Source organism: Taeniopygia guttata, chromosome 10 (assembly GCF_048771995.1).
Source record: "Taeniopygia guttata chromosome 10, bTaeGut7.mat, whole genome shotgun sequence".
Taxonomy (NCBI): Eukaryota; Metazoa; Chordata; class Aves; order Passeriformes; family Estrildidae; genus Taeniopygia; species Taeniopygia guttata.
Genome location: NC_133035.1, coordinates 10,904,074 through 10,932,001, shown reverse-complemented (window position 1 = coordinate 10,932,001; position 27,928 = coordinate 10,904,074). Strand labels below are relative to the sequence as shown.

Genomic DNA, 27,928 nt, shown 5'->3' with positions numbered 1-27,928 from the left:
CCCGGCAGGAGGGAGGGAAGCGGGGAAGGAGGGACGCCGTCGAGTTCCGCCCTAGCAGCCATGGCCGCGTAGCGTCTCCTCGGCAGCCGCGCTCGGACATGGGCCTGCCCCGGGCCGGCGGGCGGAGGCAGCGAGTCCCCGCGGCGGTGAGTGCACGGCCGGGCGGCTCCGGGCCGGCGGGGAGCGAGGCCTGCGGGGCAGGGGGACTCCGGCAGTGACGGGAGGGGCGGGCGCCCTTGGAGGGATCCCCGGGCCCAGCCCCGCTGTGCGGGGGAGCGGCCCTCGAGGGGCTGCGGGGGACGGGGGAGCCGGTCCGGGCCGCACGGGGAGAATCGGGCCTGGCCCGGCGGGGAGCCGGCGCTGTGACCTTGGGCAGCCCGCAGTTTCCCAGCCTTAGCCCGGCCAGGGTGAGGAGCGAGCCCGAGAGCGGCTGGAGGAAGATGACAGGGAAGCGGCGCCTCCCAGAGTGCCGCACTCCTGCGGCCGGCGAGCTGCGGTGTCATGGAGATTGCCACAGCCCGGCCGGGCCGCCGCAGCGCTATTGACCGCCCGCTTAGAAACTTGGAGTTTTCTGCCTCTTTGTCACCTCCCCAGCTTCTTATCACCTCTGCTGTTTGCCTACGCTTTGCAAATGTTCATTTATCTAAATAACAAGCGGAACTATTTGTGGTGTTACTTAGAATAACTTTCAAACTTCTTGCAGAAAATCCAGTGTATTTAAGGAACTTTATAGTGTCTTTGTTTCCCCTCGGTATCAGTGAAACTGTTGGATGGGTGTCTGTCAAAGGGTTTTGTCACTGTGTGTAGAGAGTCCTTGCGAGGCTTGGCAGTGCAGGTTTCAGCAGGGTAAGTGGCCGGAGAGACACCCGTGGTGTGTTACTGCCCTGGTGACTGGTGGCAGTCAGAAGAATGATGGAAGTTTTGGTACTCTGAGCATAATAAGCTTGCCATCAGAAGCCCCAGTGGTTATAATCGTCCTATGCACATTAGGTTACACGACTAAGGTCTGTAGTATTAACAATAGCAGAGCCTGGAAGAGAGCTAGAGGACTCACAGAAGTAAAAATGCTGATTGATGGTGTAGTTCAATAATTGAAAAATTCTCAGTCTCTAGACTCACACTGATAATCTTAACAAAACCAACTCTTGTGTACTAAGTGCAGACAGTAAAAATTCTGAGAAAACTGAGTAACTTAATGCTCATGAGAAATCCATTTCTCATTTGCTGAAGTGCTGGAGAGAAAAATAAGTGAATTATACTTTATTACATGTCTGAATTGGTGATGCACATTACTTGTGTCAGTGTTTCACAATGTGTTCGTGTGTGCGCTGCTTGCAGTGTAACTGCTTCAGTGCATTATTCTTTCTGTAGTCATTCCACTTAGAGCTTACTCATATCCTTAGTAAAACTGGCATGATAATTAGATGTTGAAAAACCTGTTACCAACAGGTATGTTTCCCTGTCAGGGTAAAACTATCCATTCTAAGTATGTCAAATGCCTATAATCATACAACTATGACTTCACTTATATTTTGGGATAGTGGCCTTCTTTTCAGCACTTGTAGGTATGAAAAAGGAGATAGAGATAATACTTCAGCTGGGGGTAGAAAAGGTCTCAGGCTTTGAGTCTGATCTTAATTTTTAAGATAAAAGCTGACAAGCCTGGAATAAGTTGTTTCTTCTTCCTCACAGGGTTGACTAATAGTAGATTTAGCTATTACAACTTCTTCAGTCCCTTGTAATCATGGTTTTGTGATCCAGTTTTCTTTGGTGCTGATTAGTTCCAGGCTGTATTTGTGCAGCTGGATTTTGCTGGATTCCTCCACTGAGACTAGGCCAGTTAGGAATCTGATATTTGCAAATATTGTGTTCAAAATCAGATGGCAGTATTTATCAATGAAGGAGTTGATTTGGACTCTGAAATTATAGTTTTTCCAAAGCTTGCTCAAAAATGAAGGAAATAAATCATGTTCATTTGAGTATGAGGAAAAATTAAGGTAATGCACATCTTCAAATTTAGTAGAAGCTTAAAAAATTGTAAGGCTCCTTACGAGCTAAAACTGAGCAGTCAACAATGGTCAGTCTGTAGTAATTAAAATCCAGTTGGGGCATTTCTGATGCGTAAACCTGAAGATGTTACTTACAGATCCAAAATTAAGATTCTGTATAGAAAAATGTCTTAGAAACTGCAACTGAAATCTCATATTAACTTATGACATATACTGTGTGTGTTTCAATTAAGTGTGTGGTTGAGAATTTGATTTTATTAAAAGTTTAGAAAATATTATTCCTTATCTATTCTTACTCATTTCACTGCAACATATTGTATGAATTGTGGTGCTGTGGGAGGTCAAAGGGTAATATAATACCTCATTAATCAGATACTGTGGTTAGAAGCTCATGTTTAAAAAAAGGCATAGAAATTTATTTTAATTGAAAATAAAAGTTCAGCAGTGAACTTGCATGGCAGTTTAAAGACCTGCAGTTACAACTTAGGAACCATAGGAAAATGTGGAAAGACAATTTTTGTTTCAGGCCAAAGCTCAGAGGTGGCTTTTGTTTACTAGTTCTGCATTTAGATGATGTTCCAGAAGATCTGCCCTTTTCAAGGTATGTCAGCAACACTTGAGAATTTACTGACATCATTAAATGGTTCATCTTCCACATAATCTTGAGCTTTTTTGCTCATATGCACACAGCACTCTAATGCTATGTGCATATCTTATTCAGACTGCGTATTTAGTTACAATATTCTGTCAGAACACAACCAAATGCTGCCAATTAAGATTAAGAAAATACTGGTTACATAACAGAGCAAACATTGAAGATATATTTGGAAAGGACTTAAAGGCTTCAAAGGAAAATTCTATTTACAGTTCCATGGAGAAAAAAATGCCAGGTAAAGACATGCTCTGAAGGTAGAATGAGACAAGCAATACTAAAATCTTAATAAGAATGAAGCCTCTCTTTATGAAGTTGCAAAAAGTATGTCTTTGTTTTAGGCTAAATGCTTTTATACTGGAAAGGTCTTCTTTGGGGCAGGGAGTGTCTGTGTTTTGTTTCTACTGCATGCAGTTTTAATGAATTATCTGCCTTGTTTTCAGCTCCTAATCTCCCTGAAAGTTACAATTGAATGTATGACGTATCATATAGAAAAGACAGTGTTTTAAGATGAGTGAGGTATGGGATATATTGTTATTTCTATGTATTAAAGATAGTATTTGAGGACTTCAGTACTTACTTTATAGAATTATATGGAAATTAGTCTGCTAAGAGAGGATTTTAAACAAATTTTTCCATTTCAAAAAGCTGATACCTAGTTATCAAGGAAACTAGCAAGTACAGCATCAAGGAGTAAGTTATTTTGCTAGATATTGTTTAGTCTGACCTTGGCATACGAGACCTTAAACCAAAGGTTTGTGTTAACTTAGTGTCTTTGTTTGATAACCAGTTCCTAGACCAACAATAGTCAAGAGCAATACTCTGCAGTAATACTTCAAGGGGTACAACAGCGATGAGCCTTGGGAAGGGATCCCATTCACACCTTAGCTTCTCATTCTTGACTGCACATGCCAACTCCAGCCCTTGCACAAGCTGTGTAGCCTTTCTGCTTCTTCAGCAGGCTGAATTGGCTCAGTAAGAGGCTGGAGAAGTACCAGACCAGCATGAGAAAGAGAGAGGGAAATTGGGACTACCTCACTGAGTGGCAGTCAGCTACTGATCAATTTGGTCAGGTGAAACTTCCCTCTGAGGTTACCATCTGGTTTTCTTGGTCACACTTGATGCTGATTATGTTGAGAGTGAAAGAAAAATGCTCTACCTTTATCTTGTCAAAAGCCATGTGGCTTTTCTCTACTAGGAGATCACTTACTTACTTGCTGATATCATTTGAGTGTCTATCTTCTAAAGAGTCCCCTTGAAGTCTTTTAATATCATTCACATATTAATGTTTCACCTCTTGCTGGTGAGGGAGCTCAGTTCCTCCCCTGCTGCCCCCAAGGGTAAAATGGCTCACTGTGTACTGGATGCAAAGAGTTTTAGTTAGAGATCTGCAGGAGACTTCAGGGACTTCCCTATCTCAGATAACATGATGTAACAGTCCCTTGTGACCAAACTCTGCTTAACTATTTCATGGCTACCTGGAGAGCACTTTCAAATGAAAGCACAATGTCAATGGCACCAAGGAGTTGAAGACCTACAGAATGTCCAAGACATTTCAGTAGACAGCAGCATTCCTGTTCTCAGCTTATCTCTTAGCAAGACATTAGAAGTCATTTTTCAAAGAGGGTAGTGTTTATTTGCAGAGTACAGAGGAGTCAGCTATTATTTGATAGTATACTTGCTGGCATTTCAGTGGTATAAATTTGCTGGATATGATGATTTTGAACATTCATGAGTCAGCATTTCTTTTTTTTTTTATTTTTATTTTTTTTATTTTTCTGTTAGCACCATATTGCTGGACATTCTTGATCAATTACCTGAAGTGATTTCAAATAATTCTGTCACTTTGGGAGGATTAATTTATACTATTAATTGTTCAGACACTCTGTTTGCTAGCTCATGTAAGGTGAGATAAATTAGGTAATAAACCTACACAGGTAACTATAACTACTGTACTAAAAGTAATTGGAATATAATTTGGCTCTTCCTACCCTTTTTTCCTCCTCCAGAAAAATATTGATAAAGACTTTTAAGAAGCTGTAACATCCTAGAAGGGACATAAGTAACAATATTAACATGCCTGCTGTGGCGTCTGTACCTAAGGAGCTATACCTCTCTACTTCATTGAAAGATCTCAACAAGAAGACAGAAGTAAAACCTGAAAAGACCAGTACAAAAAGGTACATATGTTATAATTGACTTTGAATTAGTACTTAAAATACAAAATTTGTTGTGGATCTAAATTTCTTTCATTATTTCTGCTAGATACAAAATCTTCAATATTGCTCTCTACTGTCACATTGGATATACTTACAGCCTTCAGAAGGTCACGTGGCATACTGCCAGAGCATGACTTGGACAGAGCACAATGCCCATGAAAATCTGCATACTTAGAGGAAAGGCTACATAAATGAAAATCTGTAAAAATTATAAAACCTTTAGCAAGTGTCTGAATGCTTTGCCTCTAGCATTTTTAGACAATCGATGATCTAACTTTGTCTAACTATGACTTAGTTTTTCCTAGAAAAAATGTTATTCTTAGAAGGATGAGTATCTCTTTTCCCATATCTCACTATAGTATTTAATTATGGAAGATTTTCATTAAGTCTGGTAAACAAACTAGCAAAGATAAATATTATTTGGAGGAACATGATTGCAATTCATATTAATGAAAGCTTGTATTAAGGTGGTAAAATCAAATGCTTAATATATGGGTGAAGTCTGTAAACACTTAAGATGGCATCTTGTAATGAAAAGGTGTTTGGGGACAAGTCAACAAATCTGTGCTCTACTCTTCTTTGGTTTCAGTTATGTGCAGAGTGCCCTTAAGATTTTCAAGGCAGCAGAGGAAAGCAGACTGGACGGAGATGAAGAAAAAGCTTACATCCTCTATATGAAATATGTGGCTGTTTATAACCTTATTAGAAAGAGACCTGATTTTAAGCAGCAGCAGGTATAAAAGCTTTCTGACTGATCTCTTCTGCATTGGTCAAAGAATGAGAAGTACAGAGAATTACACTAATGCACATTCAAAGGATCACACTGATATTAAGTAAACTCTCACTTATGGTGCTATTTTTTCTTTCTTGTTTTTTGACGAGTCTGGTGTTAATTTTTTTTCAGTTTTGTTTTTATATATGAACTATACAGATTGTCAGATCTGTCAATATTTTTTCATGGAAAGGTATTCTTGTAATTTTTACCAGTCAGACTTTTTTGGTGAAGTTGACTTGTCTAGCAAGTTATTAGTTTATTAGTGCCATAAAACAAAACTCGTAATTGAATGGAAAATATTTTTATTCAAACCAGTTGTGGTTTTTGGCATTAATATCATTATAATATCAACTCTCCATACATTAGTGACTCTTGACATGCATAGAAGTAGGCACTGTTAAACTGTATACTTATATGATGTGATGCTTATCATTTTAGGATTATTTTCATTCAATTCTGGGACCTACAAATTTAAAAAAAGCTCTTGATGAAGCTGAAATACTGTCAGACAGCCTTAAACTCAGGTATGTAACACAGTTGATGGCTAAGACATTGTTCCTTATACCTCAAGCCTTTAGCTGTGCCAAGTGCAGATGTTCACGCTATTTAGTAGTAAGCAATTGCACTTGAGTAAACCTGAAACTCTTGAGAGCTTAAATTTATTTCCAGAAGTCTTTTACTAGAGACAATTTTCACTGCCATACACTCCAATAACTTGTCATTTTGTACACTGTCTGCTGACTCCTAGTAACTTTGGTTTGTTGACAGTTTCTCCTAGCTTTGTTAATTGACTAATAAAAAGAAAGCACAAGGTCTGAAGTACATATACAGGAGAGATGATCAAGAGCAATTTCCTCCTCAACCTTTTAATCATCTTAGCCCAAATATATTAATGAATATTCCTAATAATCAGATATGCTAAAAGTCTCCCTAGTCTGGATGTAGTTTACACTAAGAAGTGCCAAGTTTTGATTGTTTAGCCATACCTTGCCTCTGCCATTTGTGTATGGAATGCACAGTTCTGCCAGTTTGTAATTGAGCAGATGCTAATGGGCTTTTGGGTACCTGATTGACAGCTGTCAAGTTACATCTTTGTGCCATAAGCCATGAAACTGTGTTAGTAAGAAGTGGTAAGGTAGGGTCTATCTTTAGGTGATTTAGCACAGTAGTTCTTATTTCCAGCCTTCTCTGCTTCTTGCATCCTTAGCGATTGTCTCACTCTTTTAACTCTATCTGCAGCTGGGCACATTTCCCTTCACAAGTGTCATGACCCACCCCCCTCCTCCCAAGTATTCTCGTGAAAGTGTATTTTATGCCATCCAAAGTGCTAAATCTGTAAAGTTAATTTAGGTGAACTGTGAGTGTAGTTACATATATGTGAAGAGTGACTTCGCAAAGATTTCATGACACTGTATGAGACAATCTTTAGATTTTTTTTGTTTAGGTGAGTCTTAAATACAGCTACAAATTCACTCTAAGAGTAAACATCGATAGAATCAGAGAAAACCAAAATGTAGAGACATGTTTAAATAACATGTCTTTTTATGAAAGGAACAGTTTTGAAGTTGGCACAGCAACTTTTAACTACTCTGGTAAAATGTGTAAATATTTAACGGCAACAAATGAAACATGACTCCTGTGTAACTACAGAAGTAGTTTCAAGGAAATTATTTGTATCATTTCTTCCCCAGGCAGTAGGCCAGCAAATAGTTTGAATGTTAATTGTTAACTAAAAGTAGAGATGCTGAAACTTGTATAGGAGCAGGAATGCTTACATGAATGACTAACTATGTGCTTCAGAAGTATAAATAGTAAATAGGAAATTGATGGGTAAATATTTCATACTGACCAAATTAAAATCTGAAATATGCTTCAGTGTCATTAACTCTGAGTCGTAACAAAATGCTCAGTTCTAAATTACAATGCCTGTACCAAATCAAGAAACCTGTTTAAAAATAAAATTACAGACTTCTTGCCTCCTTCCTCTTAGTGCGCAATCAGTGCAGTAGACTTGGAGGTGGAATTTGATTGAATGATCTAGGTTATTAACACAGTACTTCTGAACTGAAATACAGCTGTATTGTCATTGTTATTTTAACCCTAATTATGCAACATCTGGTCAAAATGAGCATTTAATAACACAGTTCTGAGTTCATGTTTTACTTCTTGGTTCAGTCATCCAAATTGTTAGGTCAAACATTCTTTTTTTTGTTTTATGATACTAGTAACCCTTAAACTTCTCAGTTGTATTAAATGTTAGTGAATACTATTGAACAATGATGTGACTGTACAAACCTCCAGTGGGTGATTTGAAGACTGTAGTTTGGAGATTGCTGGCTTACAATACCATGATTGTCCTTCCAGTGGTGAAAGGCTGGGAGGGTAATTTTCAAATCTGAGGCTTTATGAAAAGGACAGCTGTATGCAAAACCTCATCTCCCAAAACTCCTGCGTGAACAGTTCTTGCATTGGCTTCCCTGTAGGCCCAGTGTTTGAAACAGGCACCAGGCACACAGGTGGGCACATCACAGAGTCAGCTTACATTCTGAAGGTGATAACTGTATAAGTAGTTCTGATCCAACATCCCAGGAAAAGCAAATTTAGGTAACTGAGCTAACTTACTCTTCACTGGCTCTGTTGCAAATGAACTAAAATACCTGGGATGAATGTTACAATATATTGGAGTTTACTTGTAAATCACCAGTACCTACCCTTTTCTGTAGAAAGTGAAAAACAGTCAGAGATACTGTAGCTAAGCATGACCTCAGGTGTAAAGGAAAAAATAGCTTTACAATCAGTGGCTATGTAACAGTACTCAAAACAAGATTTAACAGTAAGGAAACCAACCCAAAAGTGGGAAAAATAAGACCACGTAGTTAGGAAGCAGAATGGAGTTTTTTGGAATACAAAACCTGACAATACTCGTAACTTTTTAAAATTCTAAATACTTCCTTTAAAGTTTTTAACTGAAGACTTAGTGATTTTGGTATTAATAATCCAATGGTAGGCAAAACCACAATATTGAAAAAAGGCACATTTTTCCCCTAATAGGTACGAGGAAGCTGAAGTTCGGAAAAAACTTGAAGAGAGGGACAGACAAGAACTGCAAAAAAAGCAAGATCCAAAAGATGATGGAAAGAGCTCAGCCAAAAACTCCTCAGAAAGTGCTGTGGATGCCAAAGGAAAAAGCCAAAGGGTAAGTGAAAATGTTTACAAACTCATAACTCAATCTGAATGCATAGTTTCAATCTAGAATTCGGTCTCTACTTCTACTAGTAGGTATTTCCAGTTCAGAATCAAGGTGGGGTTTTTTTTTATTAATTTACACTCTCCATAACCCTTCTTTGACATTTCTTTGGAATACATGAAGTCCTAGCAGTCTCCAAGTCTTGTATAACATAGACTGAGCTTTGTGGTTATGTCAAATTCTGTTTTATGCTAAAATTAGTGTGAGAATCACATCAAGAAACCCAAGGTAATGGTGACAAACTGATATTAAGGATAACATGTCTCCATTTTAGGGGAAGGTTGACTTTCTAGCAGTAGTGTGGAAACACTAATTAACACTTAATTTGTGACAAATACTTCAAGAATTTCTTCTGGTAGATGATGGTGTCCTAGGCTGTATTACCTTTTTAACTGTTTTCTGTCTAGGCAGGGCAGCAACCTAGCAACCTCACTATCTTTTTAGTACATTTGTCAGCACATCTTCAGAAGCAGCTCCCCTGGGCTGTTTGTTCTTGTGGCCTGTCTGACAAGTTTCCTTCAGGCTCTGTGAGAGTCATTCTCCGTTGGCCGCCTTAGTTCTGAGTGTTAAATGCTAAACTTTTTTTTTCCCTTTATACAGATTAATGGTGAGACAAAGCATTCACTGGAAAGAAAAGATCAGTCTGATAGCCTGAGTGGTAAGAGATGCAATGCTCACACAAATGTGAAAAAGGTTTCTGTATGACTGTGCACTAATCACCTCTCAGCTGCAGTCCTTCTCAGGAGTTATTTCACTGTTAAAATATTTTGATGAAATTCTAATATCCTGCATTTCAGTTATAACAAATCAGTAATTAAGTAAGCTCTGTATTAAAGTCTTCATTACTTCTCATAAACTTAGAGATCTGTAGTTAGTTTTTCAACTGTTCGGTAATTGATGTTGAACTAGTCCTGAAGTGATCAGGTTAGAAAGAAAAACAGCTGTACTGCTGATAGGCAAGGAAGAAATATGACAGTTTACTCAGTTAAATACAAAATTTTTCCTTTCCCCTTACAAGTTTTTGCTTTTTGTTCTTTTAATGAGTACGTGGAAACGTTCTCTGGAGTTCTTAAGAGGAGTATCTGCAGCATGTAGTTCACAAATGCTTGCCTATCTAGCTTGATTTAAATGAGACTACAATAAGTTAAACTTATCACTGAAATATTCAGTGATAAGTTCAGGTCAGGTACTGATCCCTACAGCAGTGGTAGCAAAAGGTCCACACTGTAACGTCTCACCTCCATGACTCTGTGGGACTTATTAGTTCTGTTTCATCTGTTTGTAGTCTTGATTGCACCACTCAGATACCATAGCCATTCATAGCCATCTTCATTTATAATGTAGTTTCTTACATGTAATTGCTTCTCTCTTTCAAGGAGCAGTCACACCTGAGAAACTGTTTGCAATGATGTCAGACAAAAATATTGAATTGCTTATAATGGATGCTCGAAGATCAAAGGATTATCAGGAATCCTGTATTCCAAAATCCATCAGCGTCCCAGAAGAAGCTATCCATCCTGGGTAAGACATCACGTTCAATGAGAGTGAAATATTTAATTTTCTAAAAAAATACATGCATTTAAAGCTTGTACACCTAGTGTCAGAATCCCTGCTGTGTACCAGTGGGTGAGATGTATCTGCACAGCTCTGTTCTTGCATGTACTGACTTCAACACAATGCATATTTATTTTATCCAAGCACATAAATATCTATGCATTATATATTGTTGGACAAAATGTTACTTGTACATGAATCTTTAAATGCATGTTAATACATTTCAGAGATACTGCATATCTGATTGAAGCTAGACTCCCAGAGGAGTCTAGGGATCCATGGAAGAGGAGAGGACAGTTCCATTATGTTATACTGCTAGACTGGTTTAGTTCTGCTGAAGACTTAAAGTTGGGAACAACTCTACAGAGCCTGAAAGATGCACTTTTTAAGGTTGGCAAATTTAATCTTTTAATTCATCTTTATTGTAAATAAGGTCTTGAAGCATTTACATTATGTGCATATGGAGGCTTTGCTGACAGTTGAGTTTTCAAAGCTTGCTTGTTTTGATAGTGGAAGTATAGTTTGAAGTTTCACACTGTACTCTAGCAGAGGACAGTATCATTTATTAAACAGGTAAACAGCAGAACATTTCAACTCACTTCCTCACCAAGCAGCTCATCAACTTAGAGTTCTTTTCTGACAGTTATTTGGAAAAATACTTTTAGTCTTGTTTCCCAGTAACAGTCACCCTCTCTCCTGTAGTAGCAACAGTAATTCCTTATCCCTGGAAACTGGTTGGCCACCTACTTTGCAGTCCTATCAGCCAAGTACTTCCTACAGTGGAGGGGCTGCAGTGAAGGAAGCTCCAGAAATATTTTCAGCACCATTAACTTTTCTGCATTTTTGAATATGGCTTTTAGGTAAACATTAATTTAAATTTGAGTTTCATCAGTGCAGGAAGCTTATAGACTCCACAGTGAGCAGATGCCCAACATTGTCAAGTCAAACTCTCTGTGGCTGTGTTGTCCCTCCTCTGTACAGTGGTGGCTCTTGTGAAAGATTGCAAATCTTTCTGTTACCTTGACATTCAGGACTGGGGTTCAGAGATAGCTCAGCAGTTCTCCCTCTTGATTGCTTTACAGACTGTTCTCTAAACTGTGTCTTGTTCATCTAATAATACTGAGGCGGGCAGTCTAAACCCTGAACTCTCAAGGGGTTTCAGAAAGTCAATGTTATGCTTTCTAAATCACTAATCCCTCAGCAAACATACCAGATAAGAAACTGAAGCAAATACTGTAATAAAAATACTTTTCTGTGTGGAGGATTGTTATGTGAAGTAGCAGTAAGTGGTTCTTTCTGTACTGGAAATATTCACACCCTGTTGTAGGCAGAGCCAGGAACTTAACTGTGCTGGGCATTCTCTAAACACAGAAAGAATCCCTATTTTTGCAACCTCTAATTCTTGTTTAAAAATCTAAAAAAACAATCTCTCAATTTAATGACTAGGCACAGGAATTTCAACAACACTGCTAAGCTGTAAAAGTTCATTTCTATTTTTAAATCAATTAACATTAAACTTTTTTTTCCATACAGTGGGAAAGCAAAACCATCCTACAGAATGAACCTTTAATTCTAGAGGGAGGTTATGAAAACTGGCTCCTTTGTTTTCCCCAGTATACAACAAATGCTAGAGTAACTCCACCCCAGCATGGCAGGACTGAAGCAGTGACTGTTTCTTGTAAGTATAGAGGATAACATCCCACCAAGCAGTTGTGGTTACTGGATGAGTCTTTCATTCATTCAGATGTATTTAGGAAAGTCTTGTTCTAGCTAAAAACAAAATTTTGAGTTGGAATGAGGGGTTTACTTTGCTTTTGTGGTTTTGTTTTGAGAATTATCTTATGGTTCCCTCCTGTCCCCTCTCCTGCAGTGGATTTTACATATCCATCTCTGGAAGAGCCAACTCCTGTGCCACCTGTTGTTGCTGAAAATGAAGAAATGGGAGATAATTTGGAAGAGAGACTAAAATCACTTAACAGACCAAACATACAGGATGCTGCTGTTCCAAAAGCTGACAGTTCCTTTGTAGTTAATCCCATGTCAATTACAAGAAGTATCCCTGAGGTAAGCTTTTTGACCTGTTCCTTTTTTTCAGTTAGTATATGATTAATGTGTTAGAGACCCACCACACCCAGAACTCTAAATGCACAAGTAAACATACTCAAAACTTTTGTTTAAGCCTTACAATGAGTATATTGGTACAGAGACTCTTGGTGGTCTGTGAAGCTGTAGTAACTCATCTACAGAAGTCTATGAAACTAAATACACTTAACAGAATAGCAGAACTGTTCATAAATGTTTTTATGTGAGCACGGGAGAAATTAAAGGTCAGCAATTGATCACTAATTCAGAAAGTTCATAAGTAGTCTTTCTACTTAAAGCACATAGGATGAAATAAAGAGAGGACAGTTAAACCATGGCTTACCTTGGCTATTCCACAGGTCGGATTTCCAGCCACTGTATCTTCATTCAAATAATAAAACATTTAGGTGTTTTGTCTTTCTGGGCCCAGTAGTGAAAGTATATGAATTTGTTTCTTCCTTTCATGTGAATAAGACTTTATAGAGTTCTTACACTAAATTAATACTTTCCTTAGGAGACAAGGCTAAAAGCTCTTCACTTTCATCCTTCTGTCTGCAGCCTTGAATATAGATTTCATTCAAAAGACTCTATACTGTAAAATTTAGAGACCTTATTTTTGTTTGGCTCTGAACCAGATGCGCTTTTATGTATTCAGAACAGTCACTCCAGCATCAAAAACAACCTCCTGACAACAGCTGAGCATAAGCCATTCCTAAATACCCCTTCCCATCAAGCAGATCTGCCTTAAACATGTGCTTTGTCATGTGATTGAGAGAGCCAAGCCCAAATTAGGCTGCCTGATTGCCCTAAAATGTTCACCTTTAAAAGCTGAGAAATAGAGGGCTGTGGTAATTAGTGCATAATGCTGTCCTTATGATTCTTTAGCACTTACTAGTTCACATCTGGAATGAATACCTAATTTTACTAACAAGCAGTTTGAATGAGAAGATTTAATGAAATGGAAAGATCTCTCTCTCTGGCAGAAGTCATCTTGATATTATCTTTATTCTCTTACAAATCTCACTTAGGAAGAGCTTAGTAAAGAGAGTAGTAATAGCTGTAATGAATTGTCCTACACTCTGTGTTCTGTGCCTGTGTTACAGGTCGATCGTTCTAAAAAGCCTTCACTAAAAATCCTTGGTGATAACAGAGCAAAACCTCCAAGTACAATCAGTGACAGCCACTCTGGTGAGAGTGGAAGAATAGTTCCAGACCGCTCCACAAAGCCCGTGCATGATGGAAGGAGCACTCTGACAGAAGAAGAAAAAAGTCGGGTCCATGCGGAAACCGCGGCTTTGTTAGAGAAAAACAGACGGGAAAAGGAACTGCGGGAGAGGCAACAACAGGAACAGAAAGAGAGGCTCAAGAGAGAAAAAGAAGAACAAGAACAAAAAGAACAGGAACAAAAGGCAAAAGAAGAACAGAAGGAAAAGGAACGCAAAGAAAAGCTACAGCAATCAAAAGAGGACAGAGAGCAGAAGGAGAGGGATGAACAAATAAAAAGAGAGCAGGAGGAAAAGGAACAAGAAAGAGGACACAGAGAAACAGTAGAAGCAAAAAAGCAAAATAAAAATGAACCAGAAAACATTGGTGCAAAAAGGATTGAGGTTGACAAAATATCCATGGAAGAAAGAGAAAAGGGATCTCGAACACCAGAAACACAGAAACGAGCACTGGGTGATGCATCTCCAACCTTTGTGACTGTTCCAGGCAAGGTTAGTGAAAAAGAAAAATCACCATTACTGTGATATGCACTTAAATAATTCTGAATAGTCTAGTTTTAATCTAGCAATTTGAAATACATAATTGGATGTTTATTTAGACCACATTTTATATAAAAGTAGAGGAGAGAGTTAAAACCAAGACACAAATAGATTTTTTTTCCCAAGACAAGCTTATTTCTTTCTTGTGGGTGGGCAACATGAAATCCCCACGGGATAATAAAATTTCCCACTCACATGGAGCTAGAAGGGATGATGGTTCTTAGACTTCAACCCTCTGTTTCAGAAATAGAAGCCTGGTGGTATTTTATATCTTGTACCAACTTGGTACTGTACTATGTACTTACAACACAATGGTGTCATAAGGAACCCTTTAGTGCCCCCAGGTGTAGAAACACTGACAGAACAGGATTTTGTTACCTGGCACAGGAAGCAAAGCAACATCCTCATCTAGGATTTTTGCTGAAAATAGTCCAGTTCCAAACCTTGGGGGGAAGAGTATCACAGTTCTTTCTTTCCTCATTCTTGAAAAAAATTGCAAAATTTCTCAATGTACAAATCATCTGATCATAAAGCAGGAGCCACTTGCAAAGCTAACAATCAAACAGATGTCTTTAAAACATTTCTCAAGAACTTGAATTAGGATATTTTTCTCTGCTTTTGTAATTGCAGTTTGATTTGATCATATTCTGATGTTTGTTTAATCCAAATGCACAAGAAAGCAAAAATAAATCTTCCTGTGCAAATTTAGCACAGTCATTCATGAGCTTTTGACTGACAGAGCAACTTCACATAATCCCAAAATGATGGCCTATGATCAATCAAATTCACGTTGGCTTCACAGTTTGCCTTTTCCATGGAGAGGTTTGATAAGTGACAAGTGAAAGGGAAAAAAGCCTGAAGTTTAACAATAAATTATAAACCCCACAAATTTTAGGGTAGAAAGTAGTGTAGGTGGAACTTCTGTACTTTTTTTCTGAACAGAACAAACAGTATTACAGAACTAGCGGTAATACAACATTCAGTTTCAAAACCTATTCCAGTAAATTGCCTACAGTATGTAGAAAGAATAAAAATTACCTGCTTTAACCACTTTGTTGTGGTACATGCATTTAACAATCAAAAAGGAAAGTATAACTCTGCTTTATCAGCATTCTTTACATGCCAGATGAAAATTAAAGCCTTGTTTCAAAATCTTTTGCAGCAGATGGGGGTTAAAGGACAACCAGACAGTGAAGCTCAAAAGCCAGGACTCCTTAGAGAGGATTCTGAACAAGATACTGAAAGACTTAAAGTAAATACAAATGTATTGTATGTAGCCAAAATAATCAAGCACAGATGCTTTATGATTATTATATTATGTTAAACTCAATTTCATTTCAATTTTTAAAGTCATCATCTTAAAAAAAGACTATGCCATGTTCACAGTGTTTGTTTCCTTTATTTCATTTGTCATAGTCATATGAAAAATACTTGAAACTTCCACTAGAAGTCTTGATGCATTTCTGGTGGCACTGACAAGCATTCTCCATGCATTTGTCATCTCATGCATACACCTTCAAGTGCTACTTTAAGAGGGAAAAAAGCTCAGCCTTATGTGTTTAACAGAAGCACATACTCCTACCATTTCCTGATTCCTCAGGGAGAAAATTGAGTTTTATGACTTTCGTGAGACTGAATGGTTGGTTTGGTTTTTTTGTTTGTTTTGGAATGTGTCAACAAATGTTTTGTTTAGATTCCAATATTTTTGTTTAGATTGAGCAATAGAAAGTACCAAATTACCATTACAATACATTTTATTTCTATCTGTAATCAAGGATTTATTGTACTGATTGCACTGAATCATGTAACTCCATGGAGAAGTCATAGGCAGCTTGTTGCTCTGCACAGGTAACTCTACATACCTTACTTTTCTTTTTGTTTATTAGTCCCAGCGGGAGCCATTAATAAGAGCACGAAGTGAGGAAATGGGAAGGATAGTCCCAGGGCTGCCTGCAGGTTGGGTAAAGGTAACTCTTCTCCTGAAATTAAAATCAAACTGTTTGTGTAGTTTTGTCCTGTATTTCAGTGTCTTTCTTCTAAGTTAGATCTTGTTTCTTCTTTTTTTTTTTACTCCTCTTTAACTTACATGCAGTTACTTTCTGAATTTTAGTATTATTTGTAAAGGAACTAGGACAGTTCATCTGCTATTCCTGATTTTTGCTGTTTAATAGGCATTTTGGTGAAAGTTATCCCTTCTACTAAATTTAATCCATTGAATGTTGAGGCTAGTCACAACTTAATATCCCAATGTCTGAAAAACTCATGCTGTTCTTACAGTAATAGGTAAGTTAATGATGGATTTTCACTTGGGTTTGAAACTATTTATTTTTTTCCCCCCAAGTTCCTGGATGACATCACTGGAACCTATCGTTACTATCACTCACCAACAAATACTGTTCAGATGTACCCACCAGAAATGGCTCCTCCAGCCACTCCTCCATCAACCCCTCCCAGTCGGAAAGCCAAGCCAAAGGTGACTGCTGAGCGGGAGAGAGAGCACTCCAAGCTGAAGCGCTCCTACTCGTCCCCAGATATAACCCAAGCCATTCAGGAGGAAGACAAGAAAAGAGTTCCTGTAACTCCTGCAGTCAATCGTGACAATAAGTATGTTTGTTTGATAAGTTAGATCACAACCCAGGCAGTATGACAGCACAAAGGACTTTCTTTGTGTTTAACCGACTGAAATTCATTACTATTTTCTAAGTGGGCTTGAAAGGATGCAAGAGTAATAGACTGAAATTTCATTGCTAGAAGTTCAACGTATAGAGCAGTTCTCTTTGAGAAATCAATATAATAGTTATGTATTAGCAGGAATTTCAGAGGTCACAGTCTATTAGTTCGATGACAGTTTTGCTCTTTAAGTTCTGTTATTTGTATTAACATACTAAAAGACTATCTTCTGACAGTTTGTGAAATGCAAGTGTTCAGATTTTAAACTGTATTAAACAGCTAATTCTTCATCTGTGAATTAAAGAAATAAAGGAAAAAAAATATAAATCTCCCAAGTGATGGTGGCTAAAAGTCAGCCTCATTATATGAGGCCAGTGTATATGGATTTCTCACTGTTGCATTGGATGGTTTTGAATATCCTAAATTATGGTATTTGGTGCCAGGATGGTCCAAGCCCTGTGGGTGGTGGGGTGAGGTGTGGTGTCTGTTGGTTTATGTGAACAACTTTGTCAAATCTGAGACTCCTAAAAAATTAATTTCTTGCTTATAGACCTACCTGTTACACTAAAGCAGAAATTTCCAGGCTCTCTGCATCGCAGATTCGAAATCTTAATCCTGTGTTTGGGGGATCGGGACCAGCTCTGACAGGACTTCGGAATCTAGGGAACACTTGCTACATGAATTCCATATTACAGTGTCTGTGCAATGCACCTCACCTGGCTGAGTATTTCAACAGAAACTTGTATCAAGCTGATATTAACAGGTGACAATCTCTCATCTGCCTTTATACTTGCCAATTCAAGATCACTTAGTGGGGCTGTTTGGTTTTTTAAGTAGGAGGCAAATGGTAACTTTTAGGCACCTTGACATTTTCAAAATTCATGTGTGTCACTAAATAGGTTTTACTGGACAGTGATAATTAAATTATGGTCACCATGTTCATAAAATACATGTGTACTAGAGTCTCTTAAAACTAAACTGAATATTTAAATAGTTAACAAAACATGGTGAAAACAGCTGTACCTTCTGTCCAGAATATGGAACCAAATTACAGGGCTGAAATATATAAAATTTAACTCAGTCTAACAGCCAGTTTTCCTTTGTCTAAAGAAATTATTTTAAAATTGGGATCATGTCTTGAATTAAAAACATTAATACTAAAACCTGGTTATTTGAATGGCTCAGATTGGTTTTGTCTCTTATTTTATAGGTCAAATTTCCTGGGGCATAAAGGTGAAGTGGCTGAAGAGTTTGGTGTAATAATGAAAGCTTTATGGGCAGGACAGTATAAATATATCAGTCCAAAAGACTTCAAAATTACAATTGGGAAGATTAATGACCAATTTTCAGGATACAGCCAACAGGACTCCCAAGAATTGCTTCTCTTTCTAATGGATGGCTTGCATGAAGACCTAAATAAAGTAAGCAATACACTTAAAACAAATTGTATATCTGTTGGATGATCAAGAGAAATAATTTTTTAAAATACTTTCTTATTCCATAAGATAATTATATTACTGCAACCTTGAATAGAATTATTCAGAATTAAGGTAGGAACTCTGAAGTAGTAGGTATAAGGTAGTGGAGGGAGTCACAGAAGAAGCCTCAGTAGACAACAACTGGATGGTACAGTGACATGTTTAAATATTCTTGTGAATATTCAATAATATGTTTGCGTTACAGATGAGACTTCTTACGTATATGTTAATATATTGTTGTGGTATTTAAACTTCTGCTATCCAGGCTGACAACAGGAAAAGATACAAGGAAGAAAATAACGATCACCTTGATGACTCAAGTGCAGCAGAAATAGCCTGGCACAAACACAAACAGCTCAACGAGTCCATCATTGTGGCACTCTTCCAAGGCCAGTTCAAATCCACCGTGCAGTGTCTGACGTGTCACAAGAGGTCCCGAACCTTCGAGGCTTTCATGTATCTGTCACTGCCACTTGCATCCTCCAGCAAATGCACTCTGCAGGTATGGGGACCTGGAGAGAAACAGCTCCAGGAGTGCACATTCCTCTGGCACTTCATTATGATGCTGCTTCTGCTCACCCTCTGCTTGAATGGGTTGGTCAGAATTCTGCTTAGTTTGCATTGACCTGAAACATGAACAGATCTGAATCTGCATTTTTTAAAATTCTTCTAAAGTTTAAAGAAATAGGTTATCCCTTAAATACTGAAGCTGCAATAGCAGCAGGTATATTACTTGCTTTGGTAGGTCACAATGTAAATATTCTGTGTTTTTAAACAAAACATTGTCTGTATATTTTGAAAGACGCTGGTTAATATCTGCAGTAAATCTTGCTTCCACATATAGATTTAAGTCACTTTTCCTCAGTGAGATGTAGGATGCAGATAATTGATGCAAGTTAACAACCAAATGGGAAATAAACACTTTAGTTATATTTCCATAAACACCTACCATTCACAATCTCTCTGTTTTGTTTTAGGAATGCCTTAGATTGTTCTCCAAAGAAGAAAAGCTCACTGATAACAATAGATTTTACTGTAGCCATTGCAAAACTCGAAGGGATTCTTTGAAAAAAATAGAAATTTGGAAATTACCACCTGTTCTTCTTGTGCACTTGAAACGGTAAGGAAATGGTGATTGGTGAATATTAATTAGGATGAAATGATCAGACTTTGATGGAACTGGATTGTTCCACTGCAGTAGATGAGCATTTTTACTTAGAGAAGGTCAGAGATACATTACTAATTGTAATGTTGCAAGAATTTGATTTTCATCTGATGCTTCTTTTATAAGGCCATTTTTATAAGCCTTTTATAAGGCTTTTATAAGGTAATTCCCAAGGCACTTTCACAAGTGACCTCTTGTTATTTTTGCTAAGAAATACTCGAGCAAACGTTAACAGGACTGGGAGCTCCAGTTGAGATCACATCGTAGTTAAATCAGGGAAAACAAACATGCTTAATACAATGGAATAGCTTGTGAACAACCTGCAACTTTTCATTATGCTTTTTAATTCTCTAGATTTTCCTATGATGGAAGATGGAAACAAAAGCTTCAAACTTCAGTAGATTTTCCACTGGAAACTCTTGACCTCTCTCAGTATGTTATTGGTCCAAAGACTTCCTTGAAGAGATACAATCTGTTCTCAGTATCGGTGAGTAACCATGTCATATTTCAAAATCCAGCTGCACTTTATGCCAGGACTCTGGGTGGCCTGTGTGATTCAGCCAGGCTGCATTGTAGTTGCAGACTAAGTTGCATTCTAAAAAGAACAATTTGGATTTAGTAAAAATTTCATGATCTAGATTATTTCCATAACCAGGGAAGAAATGGCAGCTTTGAAGGCCACTAATCCTTGCCTTACGTTCACAGAATCATTACGGTGGGCTGGACGGGGGTCACTACACAGCCTACTGCAAAAATGCTTCAAAACAGCGCTGGTTTAAGTTTGATGACCATGAAGTGTCTGAGATCTCGGCGTCCTCGGTGAAGTCCTCAGCTGCTTACATTCTATTTTATACTTCCTATGAACAGCGAGCAGTAGATATGGCCACGTAAAGGAATGTGGCTTAAGGAAACTGGTTTTCTTTCTTCAAGAGCAGAGTAGGCCTGGGAATGCATATAAATATGCAAAAGTACAGCAGACATAGTCACTGGAGGAGTGGGAGGAGCAGGGCTGCCAGCAGGGCTCACTGGGGCCGTAGCAGTGCTTAACAATCAGAGACTGATGGTAACGCTTGTGGTCATACTGCCATCCGTGAAACCATTTATGAGCATTACTTGCATTACTGTTTATTTTAAAAAGAACTATATTTTTAGTCTGCTCCAAAATTAAATTCTAGCTTAGTCATCTGAAATCTATTAACAAGTAGTTTAAAATGTCTTAAAATCCCAAGGCATATCTTGGTTTAATTTTTTCTTTCACTGTTAATGGCCTTTTCACATTTCTAACCTTAAGCTTGACTCTACTGTGAATACTCTAGAACGATGTAAACAGTTAGGAATGTAAGTGTACATATTGATTGCATACTTGCACATCAGAATTATGTATATAATAAAATGTTGTCCTTTTTGTGAGACTCTCTAAAACTCAGAGGATTGCATTTATTTGCCAGCTCTAAGTAATTGCAACACTACTTAATAAAAAAAGCAGAGCTGTATTATTTTTTCTGTTAGCTTTTGTCAATATTTGTGCACTTCAGAGTTATTCTAAACAAACAAGATTTTCCTTTTTAATTTTTTAATATAAATTTTCATGTACACATGCATTAAAAACCTTAATGAAGAAATTATTTAAAAATATATCCTGTTAAATGTATGTTTGGGTTTGGTTTTTCATTCTCAGTTTGTTATATAATTATCAGAATTGTACATAATAACAGTCTGACTCATACTCACACAGTTAAATGTTCTCCAGATAAAAAAAAAATATTGTTTTGCATAGAGCTGATTAGTTTAAAAACTTATTTTAGTTGCATCTTACATATTTCTCTGCTCTGGATTAGGATTAGTTTTCCTTTTCTGATAAGGTTGGCATTCAAAAGTCTTACATTCTGAGCTTTTACCTGTCTCTGTCTGTCTTGCTGATGGGAATTAAGACCAATATTGATTGTTTTCTGGAAGCTTGCAAGCTGCAAACAAGTTTGAAGTGCTGGAGAAACAAAAATTACATCACTAGAGCAATGTCTCTTTCTTTCTTCTATATTAATGGTCACTCCATCCTCTCTTCTGTAGCACAGTCTGATCTGATTGTGTGCTTTCATTTTGGTATTCTTCTGTTAGTTCCTGAAAAGCAGCTTCGAACAATCTTCTATACTTAACCAACAGAAAACCCAGAATTTCCAGGTAAGTGCATCTGTGTGTTCAACATCCATGTTGTTTTGAGGGGTGCAAGAAGGTTGTCATGGGAAACAACCATCCTCAGCCCTTGTGCAGTGGAGCAGATGCACATTCCTTCATGGCTTGGAGGCTGGAAATGCCCTTTCTAGGAATCACTTCCTGAGAGACCACAACAGCTGATCAGTGGTGTACATGCTCTAGTTTATTGATAAAACAGGAGATGGCTAATGCTACTGGTGAATTCTAGGTGCTGCCCTACTCAGTGTTCATTTTCAAGACTAACAGGTTGTCAGTAGCCTTGGGAGATGTAGAAGAGGAGGTAAGCTGTGTCAGCCTGCACTGCAGAGTCTGGGATCTTGGTGACCTGGTCATCATCAAAGCTGTACCAGTGTTTGGTGATTGAGTGCTTGCAGAAGGCCGTGTAGTGGCCATAATCCAGATCTCCAGCATGGTTCTGTAACAAACAACACAGTCTGTTAAAAGCAGACTCCTGTTCTGTCTCCTTACAGGCAAAGCTAGGAACTGGCAATTGTTTTTTGTGTGCACTTGGAAAAGATGGCACAGAGGGTTCTAGCCCCTTTTGGCCTAAGGCAGGGAATGTTAATTCAAATAAATCTTTCAAACAGCGTAAATGGATGATGATCATGCTTATTTATTTTGCAATTCCATTTGCAACCCAACTGTTAGCCCTGATACAGGTCACTATACGATGGCCCAACTTGTTGTGAGCCATGTCCTTATTTAAAAACAGGACTCATGCAGGATCAGCCTGCAAGTTTACTCTGAAGAGGCATTATGTGCCAGGAGTGCATTCTTTTAAAATTGGGATCTTGGGGAAGAAGGAGAAATAATGTCTCTGTCCTTCAGTTACATACTGTTACTGGATTATGTCCATGGCTGGTAGAAAAAAGTGTACAACACAACATACATTAAATTATAAATCATTATACGTGAAGTCCAAACCAACACAGGCTTCACCTGCTCCATGAGGCAGGGCCTTCCCAATAAAAGCAGGAAGGGCAAAGCTTACCACTACAGCACATAAGCTGTACTCTGTGGTGTTGTGACACGATGTGGAGATGTAGGGAGAGAGATCCAGATGACTGAATGGATAGCAGACAGTGGTTGAGAGTTTCCTTCTGTGCTTGTCCTGCCAGGCAAACCTGAAATGAATTTTTGAATTATTTTAAATGACCCTCAGCTTCTGTTTGCGTTGTGGTCGTTGCTTAACTGACTTTCCTAGGAGGAGGGAAAACCAACAACTGACTACCCAGAATTTGAAAGAAGGATCTCTGTTAATGTTGTGTATTGCAGTAAACCGACAGAAAATGCACTAAACCCACATGAAATGTCCAGCAAGAAAAGCAAAGATCTTGCTTCCTGATCCTTCAGTCAAAGCCTGAAGTCGTATCTTTGCATCACTCTGTGTCCTAAACATTTTGGACTGGACTGCAGTGCCAGCATCAGCTCTTCTCTCGTGCCAGACTTCATCCCTGTTCCCTCTGTAACTTTGAGTACATCACTGCACTTTTAAACATTTGTAGTGTGGCCAAGAGTTGCAGCTGGGGACCACATGTCCTTAGAGAATGTTCAGAAAAGCAGATGCTGAATGGAAAATCAAATAACAACTTCAAATAACAGTTCTGGAAAGCTAAATCATCCCAGAGTAGTTTTGTTTATAGGTGGAAAGTTGTTAAGAAAAAAAAATTCTTTAGAATAAATTCAGCATTTGGCTGAGTGTGGCTAGTGAAATTTGCTAACCCAGTTGCTCCTTTGCTGATGCACTACTCTTTTTAGGCCTGATTTAGTAAAGGGATAAATAAAACCAGAGTGCCTCAACTGTAGTACGAGCAAGCAAAACACTGTGTCAGTCCTGGTTTTGGAACCCAAGCCACAGGAACTGATTCACAAGGATCATACAGAGACTGAATGAGCCACTGCACTGGGCTGTAATCAAGTCACTGCTTGGTGGAGTTCTCTTCCCCCTGGAGAGCAGATCCCAAATATAGGGAGAAATTTGCTGGGCTGCAGGATACAGACAGAACACCATACATGAAATTCAGGAATGCAATTTGCATGTTTGACAGCTGTATTTCTGTAAATGCCCTTTTAGCTTTCAGGTATATAAAGTACTAAACCAACTTATTTGCAGTGATTTGTTTCCTTTCAGTCAAACATAAGTGACTGTCCTTCATGACTCAGATTACCCAGGAACTGGCTATGTTCTGCCCCACTTAGACTATACCTCTTTAGATGAAAAATGATGATCTGTGGTGCCTTGGTTATGGAGGCTTTTACTGTTGCGTCTTGGTTGCTTCCACACCGGTGGCAGCGGATTTGGTTGTTCCAAGTCAGCGTGTCTGGCTGAAAAAAGCATTCCAGGCAGTCCTGTCAGAGGAAAAAAAAACAAATATCACTTGATTGAACAGATCTCCCTCCACCCCTGAAGGTGTAAGAGATTAATTTGCTCCTCCTAACTGAAGTATGATGCAGCAAGGCTGACATTACAAATTCACAAGACAAAGCAGCCAACATTGGCTTCCATTCTCCCCACCAAGGCAGGAAATACTTGGATGACTGGAAGAAACCTTCACAGCTGCTATTAAGTGATCTTAATATCCCTCATCCCCTGGTAACTTGTGAGCATTGCTCCTGTAACCTTACCAGACTCCATGGTTCTGAGACCAGTAAAGACACCCCACTTCTCTAGGGACCAGATCCAAGACTATCCATTACTGCCCAGGAGACCGAAGTAACTAAACCCCTGCATTTTTCCAATAACACCTGTTAGTGTAAGCCTCTGCTCCCAGATGAAGCAGGAACCAGCAGAATGTGTTGGCTGTTGTACCTGCAGAGAGCACACTCTGGTGGAAGGGATGGGCAGGGAGAGGATGGTGAAGCTCTCGGGTCTGTCACTGAGGGTTTTGCACGTCAGACACCTGATCCCGTAACTGAGCTGTCCCTCAAACAAGTGTGTTATAATAGATGTGCCACTGCTACTCCTTGTGCTTGCTCCCGCAGCAGGGCTCTGTCTTTCTTGGCTTGGCTATACAGAAGGAAAAAAATTAACAAAACTTAGATAAACAATTGTTTTCAGAAGTGCCTTCACTGGGTTTTAATAAGTGCTGCCCACTCCCTGGGTTGATCAGTTGTTAGTCTTGCCACAGAACTTGGCTCTAAAATGCTGTTACTTTACTTGATGGTTCATACATGCAGAGTAAGATTGATTCCTTTTCTTAGAGAAAAGTAACAAAAATACAACAATTCAGACATTTGATAGCACTAGTTGCTTGAAAAGCTTTTTATCAGTGGCTCTGGAGGGGAGAAAGACACTGGGGGATGGCAGATGTGAAGTTTTCAGGCAGATGAGAAAGTGGAAGAACACTAACTGTGGAAGGAGCAAGGAGAGGGAGAGGTTAGGACAGTGAAGCTACACCAGCATTGTCATTTAGATGGGGGCTGCAGTTTGATGGAGCATTAGACAAGAAGCAAATTAATACTTGGGTGTGCATGGGTATGAAATAAAGGTAGAAAAGGAAAGTTATTAGTGGCCCCATCACAGAATTCAGAAGATGAAAGGCAATTACTATATGGAATGCTAAGTCATGAAATGCAGAGGAAACAGCTGTAGTTCCCAAAACACCACAGCTGGGCTCTCACCTCCTTGAAAGCCTCGTGGAGATCATCCAGCACACAGATGAGGAACTCCTGTGCATCATGCTGAGTCCTCCTGCTAAAAGCTGGGTACCGCTTCCCAAAGACAGAATGAAAAGCCTCAGGGGAGACATAGTCAAACTTTCCAAGCCACATGTCGGACACCAAACAGCCAAAGGCAGTCGCAGACTCTCCAATCTCCCTTGGAAAAAAGGGGAGAGTTTCAAGTGATGTATGAAAAAAAAGTGTTGCCTTCAAGTGGGAGCACAGTACAGAAATTTAGAAAACAGATGCTGGTACAGTACAGCTGTCACTTGGGTTGAGGGACTCTGCAGATCCCAGAAAGTGGTAGGAATCTTCATCAAGACAGCAGTAACGAGTATTTCCATCAAGATGGGAAGAAAAGTATAATGCAGAAGGACCAGCAAGGAAACAAGCTGGGCTCTCAAAGGAGAAAGAAACTAGCTGGTGGCCAATCTGACTGGAACTGCCTTAGGGAAGCTAGCAGGTGCCTTGGACATTCTCATGGCAACGTGTATCCTTTGGTAGGGAAACAGTGCCAAGCAGAAAGCCCTTTGTGAAGAAACCAACTCACTGGTGCAGGTCTGTGTTCCACTTCCCTGAGAGGAAATACTGCACGAGCGGGGTCAGGCTGCAGAGGCACTGCAGCACCGCGTTCATGTAGCACGTGTTCTCCAGGTTCTGCAGCCCCGTCAGTCCTGGGTGCAGGCTGCTCGTGTCCTCCAGCTGTTCCTTGAAGGAATACTTCCATTTCCATGCCATCCTTCCACCTACTACGAAAAAAATCCACAACAGTGGAAATCTAAAATGCTGCGGTTTCTTATTTAAAGATTACATTCACATTTATTTTCACCGGGTTTATAGGTGTGAAGACTCTTTCCCACTAAGCTCTTCCTAATATGGTAAGATATTATGAGGTATTATTTAAACACCTGAAGTTTTAGAGTTATTCCTAAAATTCCATTCAGTCTTTTACTCCATACAGAGTTATTAAAAAACTACAACCACTTGTGAACAGCCATCTTTAGGGCAAAATACTTAAGAGTGAATATTACATTATAATTCATTTCCTCAGGTACAGTACTCACCTATTTCCTAAAACCATATGTTGCAGTTCAGATGCTATTATAAACAGGTTGTTCAGATTTTTGCTATAAAATGTTACTTCATTCATGTTAGGAAAATTTTAGTAGGTTTGTTTTCTGGCTGCATAAGTCTGTCCTGGACCAAAGTGTCCCCATCCCCAATCAGACAGTTGAGATGCTGAACACAGACCCTACACCACCCACCGATGTTGCTGATCTTTTTTGGAGGCTGATGTTCTATTCTGAGGCAGGGCAGAGAATTCTAAAACCACAGCAACCCCTGTAGAGCAAAGACGAGCAGTGCCCCTTGTGTTCAGTCCCGTGTTCCATCCTGTCACCCCAGCTCCCCCTGTCCTGCCCCTTGTGATGTCACCTGGTAACACTGGCCAGGGAACACAGACCTGGCCAGACCTGCCTCCATCTCCTTCCATGTGCCAGCCAGAACAGGAAACTTTGGGAAGAGAGGGGCACGCACCCATTCCACTGAGCAGGGAGCTGTGGCCCCACACACCTTTATCCATGTTTGCTCATTTGGATTAGGATTTATGATTGCCATGCTCTGCTGGAAGGGCAGTGATGACCGAGGGTGTTGACCATAAATGGATGGAGCTACCTCAAAACATCATACTGAATTAGTTTCTTGGTGTTCTGAAGATTTTCCTGAGGGAAAGAAAAAAGGTATGGCAGATGGCTTTTAATTAGCTATGCTAATGCAGTTCATCTCTAAATTCCATATGCCACTGAAGAGCAGCAGTTTTTCCCTATTTAACAGACAACTTGGAAAGTAGCAAGTACCCAGAGAAGAGGGCAATGAAGTGATGTAAAAAACCTAATCATCTTACTTGTTAAACTTCAAGCAAAGGATGTCTCTGGCACTCCTGGGACAGCTGTCACTGATACTGACCCCTCAAAATCTGGTCTTGTTCTGTAAATGGAACTGGATATGTTTATTTCCCACTGAATCAAGACTTTGACTTAGTATTTTGATATAACATGATACACAAATTCACATGGGTGCTACCAACTGCAAGCTCTGGGGCTGAGAATTAACTTCCCATTACTCTTACCACAAAGTAGATTATTGCAAGGAAAAGTGTTAATCGAGAAATGAAACATTAAAACATAATTACTTTTTTCAGAGGCCTTGTTACATATTAAAAAGTCCTATTTTTTCCCAACTGGTCTTTTTGGAACATTTAATATGAACAAGTCTCCAGCTGTAGTCTTTTTCCCTCTCCAAATTCCTGCAGTGTTAAAGAGTTATAGCATTAAGTGAGATGCAACCTCAAAGATTTAACACGTAGGAAGTTACTGTCAGGCTTGAAAACCAAACCCCTCCTTTTCCAAATCACAAGGCTGCTGAGCAGCAGCTAAAAACCAGC

The 27,928-nt window shown here is 39.0% G+C and overlaps 2 protein-coding genes across 6 annotated transcripts; one reads left to right on the top strand and one right to left on the bottom strand.

Annotated features, from left to right (window-relative positions):
• The first annotated feature begins 7 nt into the window (after positions 1-7).
• Positions 8-23,119, top strand: USP8 (ubiquitin specific peptidase 8). 4 transcript variants are annotated; one of them, XM_072933831.1, is made up of 20 exons: positions 8-146; positions 4,671-4,841; positions 5,470-5,614; positions 6,094-6,179; positions 8,707-8,851; positions 9,503-9,560; positions 10,279-10,423; positions 10,684-10,846; positions 11,990-12,134; positions 12,327-12,520; positions 13,642-14,253; positions 15,464-15,553; positions 16,188-16,268; positions 16,643-16,905; positions 17,522-17,734; positions 18,182-18,392; positions 18,715-18,951; positions 19,427-19,569; positions 19,969-20,101; positions 23,101-23,119. In XM_072933831.1, exons 2-20 carry the CDS (start codon positions 4,738-4,740, stop codon positions 23,101-23,103), a joined length of 3,171 nt encoding a protein of 1,056 aa, XP_072789932.1. In that variant the 5' UTR covers positions 8-146; positions 4,671-4,737; the 3' UTR covers positions 23,104-23,119. The 4 variants fall into 4 exon arrangements, with proteins under 4 accessions (XP_072789932.1, XP_012433719.4, XP_030137066.3 ...); XM_012578265.5 differs by lacking the exon at positions 23,101-23,119 and adding an exon at positions 20,320-21,265; XM_030281206.4 differs by lacking the exon at positions 23,101-23,119 and adding an exon at positions 20,320-21,107 and having other exon boundaries at positions 15,467-15,553.
• USP50 (ubiquitin specific peptidase 50) lies at positions 21,967-26,841 on the bottom strand. 2 transcript variants are annotated; one of them, XM_030281214.4, is made up of 7 exons: positions 26,751-26,841; positions 26,036-26,234; positions 25,447-25,642; positions 24,635-24,832; positions 24,032-24,174; positions 22,817-22,949; positions 21,967-22,240 (listed from the first exon to the last, which is right to left on the bottom strand). In XM_030281214.4, exons 2-7 carry the CDS (start codon positions 26,221-26,223, stop codon positions 22,076-22,078), a joined length of 1,023 nt encoding a protein of 340 aa, XP_030137074.3. In that variant the 5' UTR covers positions 26,224-26,234; positions 26,751-26,841; the 3' UTR covers positions 21,967-22,075. The 2 variants fall into 2 exon arrangements, with proteins under 2 accessions (XP_030137074.3, XP_041574331.1); XM_041718397.2 differs by lacking the exon at positions 26,751-26,841 and adding an exon at positions 26,550-26,640.
• Between the last annotated feature and the right edge of the window lie 1,087 nt (positions 26,842-27,928).